Source organism: Olea europaea, chromosome 18 (genome assembly GCF_002742605.1).
Source record: "Olea europaea var. sylvestris chromosome 18, O_europaea_v1, whole genome shotgun sequence".
Taxonomy (NCBI): domain Eukaryota; kingdom Viridiplantae; phylum Streptophyta; class Magnoliopsida; order Lamiales; family Oleaceae; genus Olea; species Olea europaea.
The window spans coordinates 23,128,828-23,132,381 of record NC_036254.1 but is presented as its reverse complement, the minus strand read 5'-3'; the positions used below and the strand labels follow the sequence as shown (position 1 = coordinate 23,132,381).

Genomic DNA, 3,554 nt, shown 5'->3' with positions numbered 1-3,554 from the left:
TCCCCCCCCCCCCCCCCCCCCCCCCGGGGGTTTTTTGTGTGTTTTGTTCACATTGCCTTGTATGTTGGAGGTGATTATTTATAAGAAGCAAAAGACCAAGTTACTTTCACCATGTCCATGTTCATATCTGTTTTGATTAGAACTTTTTGCCTAACAGAGAGATAATAGAGCGAAGGTTTCTGTAAAATCATGTCCAAATGTATGTATTTCGTCTCCAGGTCATGATGGACAAACTAGAATTTCAGTATTACAAGTATTTCTTGTTATCAACATCACATAATTTTCAGAGAAATGAAACATATTTCTAAAAACACGAGAAATATCAACTTGCTTGGCATCATCGAGTTCCTATAGATTATGAAATATGACCAAGAAACAAAGAACGATAATAAAACGCAGTGTAATTTTTCAGTTCTATGCTTCAGATAAATCTACATTCTCATTGCCAGAAACTCGAGACGAGTCTTGCACTTCTTCGCTATCAGACGGTTGAGATTCATGCTTTGCTGCAGCTTGCAACACCCTGCTTTGGACATCAGCAGATGAGGGAGAGGTGGGTAGTCCATTACGGTTTGTTTCTAGCTTGCCAGCAGCCCATAAAATTGCCTCACCTCCTCGTCGAACAGGAGCTAGCACTAGACTGAAAAGTGGAAGACCGCAAACAACATTAGTTTACGTCGAGCAGAACTCTTAAGACATAGTCACAAGGAATGGGAGATACTAAAATGATCGACTTGAGCCCTTGACACTAAATTCAACAAGGGTCGAGCACCTAGGAGGCCTCAGCTCGACTCCACCCATGCTCAACCAACTTGATCCCGTCGAGCAGAGGATAGGAGCCATAAGTGAAGAGAAAAGGGCTCTGATATGTTTATATAACAAGGATAAACAATGACACTGCTATGGCTGCAAACATTGATGACAATCATATAGAATCCAAGTTGCCCTCCTAAGAAACGAGTAAGATTCTCTGATTAACTCAAGAAAATAACTGCATATATATATATATATATATATATATAGAGAGAGAGAGAGAGAGAGCCTGAGGAGGAGGTGGAGGTGCAGGTGCAGGTGGTTTACAGGAGCTTTTGAAGAAGAAGATGAAGGTGATGAATACATAGCTACACACCTGCACGCCAATATATGTGTATATGTATAACAGAGAGAGAGAGAGAGAGAGAGAGAGAGAGAGAGAGANGTAGTTGGAGCGTGCAAATTGGGAATCTCCTGCTTTGTTCTGTCACCTTTGATCTACTCAGTTATAGGGAGGGATAAAGGAAGTTGAGATGCGTCATTTTCTGAAATGCTATACTAGAAAATGAATATCTTAGAGCTTCTTAACAGCTATCAAGTTTTCTACATTTTTTGGTACATGTTTCAATCTGCTCCTTGATTTTTCTTTCTCGAGTCATTTGTTCCCACCCCCCGGTTTCAATTGTTGGCGGACTCTCGATATCTAAATCCTATATAATTGAAAAAAATTTGTAATGATCATCTCCTTTGCAAGCCTAGTTTTTATTCCTAGGATAACCTCCTGGTTTCTCAGTTACTTCTAATTTCGTTAGATGCTAAGGGAAGAGTTTGTTCAGATAGTTTTATTGATAGATACTTAAAACTCTACCGGGGATGTTCTTTGACAAGCAAAGATTGGAGTATATAGGATTAATGCTGGAACTTTAATTTATCCATACACTGTATGGGCAATTATGAAAAGTTTTATGGCTTCAAGCTCGAGTACAGACCGACACTTTAATTTATCCATACACTGTACAGGCAATAATGAAAAGTTTTATGGCTTCAAGCTCGAGTGCAGACCGACCTGATAAATTTTTGTCATACATGGTGCCATCAATTGGTGAGGTAAAGAATTTTAAAAAGTGAAAAATGTTCTAAATATTTTATTGATGTAGCGATGATTTTTGCTGAGCTAATTTGGTGTGAATGGTTGCAGATAAAGAAGGATATGGATGACGAAAATGAAGAGATTTCTTATTCATGGATCAGAGAGTATCACTGGGATGTACGTAATGTAGCTTATTGTCAGTTTCAAATGACTTTTACTGCAGCTGTTTGCATAACGTATCTTGATAATGGTTCCACAGGTTCGAGGTGATGATGCAGATGACCCTACTACATATCTGTTGGCATTAGGCGAATCAGAAGCCAGATACCTGGTAAGTTTATAATTTTTAGCTTGTAAATTCCATAGAGGGTGCCTCTTTGTTCTAATTCACGTCGAACTTAATGTAGCCTGTTCCAACAAAGCTCATGTTAAGAAAAAAGAGGGCGGCAGAAGGAAAATCAAGTGATGAAATTGAACAATTTCCTGTGCCTGAAAGAGTGACAGTTCGGAACAGATCCACTGTTTCTGCCAGAGAATTGAACGATGCTGAGGTTTTGTTTGATGTTACTCTTGATTCTTCGATTCTGTTCATTATTTTAGCTATTATATCAATATCGTCTCATGGCGTGCTTATTAGCAGGATTATATACCTTCAAAGGGAAGATTCAGCGTGGATGGAAAGGGTGTGCACCACATTGATGCTGATGATCACTATAGTGGAGCTGAAGACTATTTATCTGAGTAGTTCCTTCTTTTATACTGAACAATAAACTGTAATAAAAAAGATTTGCTCAAAAATTAAAAAAATTAAAAATTAAAACTATAAAAAATAAAAACTATAATTTAAAAGAAAGCTTTGTAGTAGGACTTGTGATCTTGAAATTTTAATTTTTGTCTTTGGACCTAAATTTGGCAGCATATATTTTCTTGATTTGACTACCCCCCCCCCCCCCCCCCCCNAGAGAGAGAGAGAGAGAGAGAGAGAGAGAGAGAGAGATGATGTTGAAGAAGAGGATGGTGATTATAAATTTATGCAGACATGGCAGGGATGTTTTGGGTTATTAGTTTCGCTTTTGTGTTGCTTTTGTGTTCCTCCTCAAAGTTCGTTAATATACAGAATCACTTGCTGTCTCATATTTTCACGATTCATAACATATATGAATAAGAATACTAATACATACAAACATGATGCAACATAATTGTTTGCATATAAATTATGAATTAAACTCTTACCTCACATCCCGTCGAAAATCTTCTGCATTCTCATATGAAGCCACTCGTCGATATACAGTCTGACAATGGTTAGAGTGGAAAATAAGGGCAGTGGTGAATGGAAATTTGCAATTTCAAGCAAGATGGAAGATAATTTCCACTTCCTTTTTTCTGCTTTGAAACGGCACTACTACTTTAGAAATATGAACCTAGCATGTAGCCTTGGAAAAGAGGACAAATTATAGGTTCTAATGATATGAAAAGTGTTTCACAATCTAGTAGCATTTTTGATCAAATTATAGATATCCTTTTGCATCCAAGAAAACTGTCAAAACTAAATTATTGGATCAAAAGATCATATTTTCGTGAAATGGGCTGGCAAAAATCTGATGAAGAAATAACAGTACGAGATCAGATAAATTGATCAAGAGGACACAGGACGAGACAACTGTCAGTTCTAAACTATGCCAAACCCATATATCAAACAAATCAAAAAAAA

General features: G+C 37.4%; 1 protein-coding gene and 1 long non-coding RNA gene across 2 annotated transcripts; one reads left to right on the top strand and one right to left on the bottom strand.

The window, feature by feature from the left end:
• Positions 1–176: 176 nt before the first annotated feature.
• LOC111367825 lies at positions 177–3,548 on the bottom strand. Its single transcript, XR_002697894.1, has 2 exons — positions 3,077–3,548; positions 177–640 (listed from the first exon to the last, which is right to left on the bottom strand). It is a non-coding gene; the product is annotated as an uncharacterized LOC111367825 (long non-coding RNA).
• On the top strand, positions 1,743–2,788 carry LOC111367824 (protein PAF1 homolog). Its single transcript, XM_022988888.1, has 5 exons — positions 1,743–1,860; positions 1,952–2,020; positions 2,103–2,174; positions 2,251–2,394; positions 2,484–2,788. The coding sequence occupies exons 1-5, from the start codon at positions 1,780–1,782 to the stop codon at positions 2,586–2,588; spliced, it is 471 nt and encodes a 156-aa protein (XP_022844656.1). The 5' UTR covers positions 1,743–1,779; the 3' UTR covers positions 2,589–2,788.
• Positions 3,549–3,554: the final 6 nt, after the last annotated feature.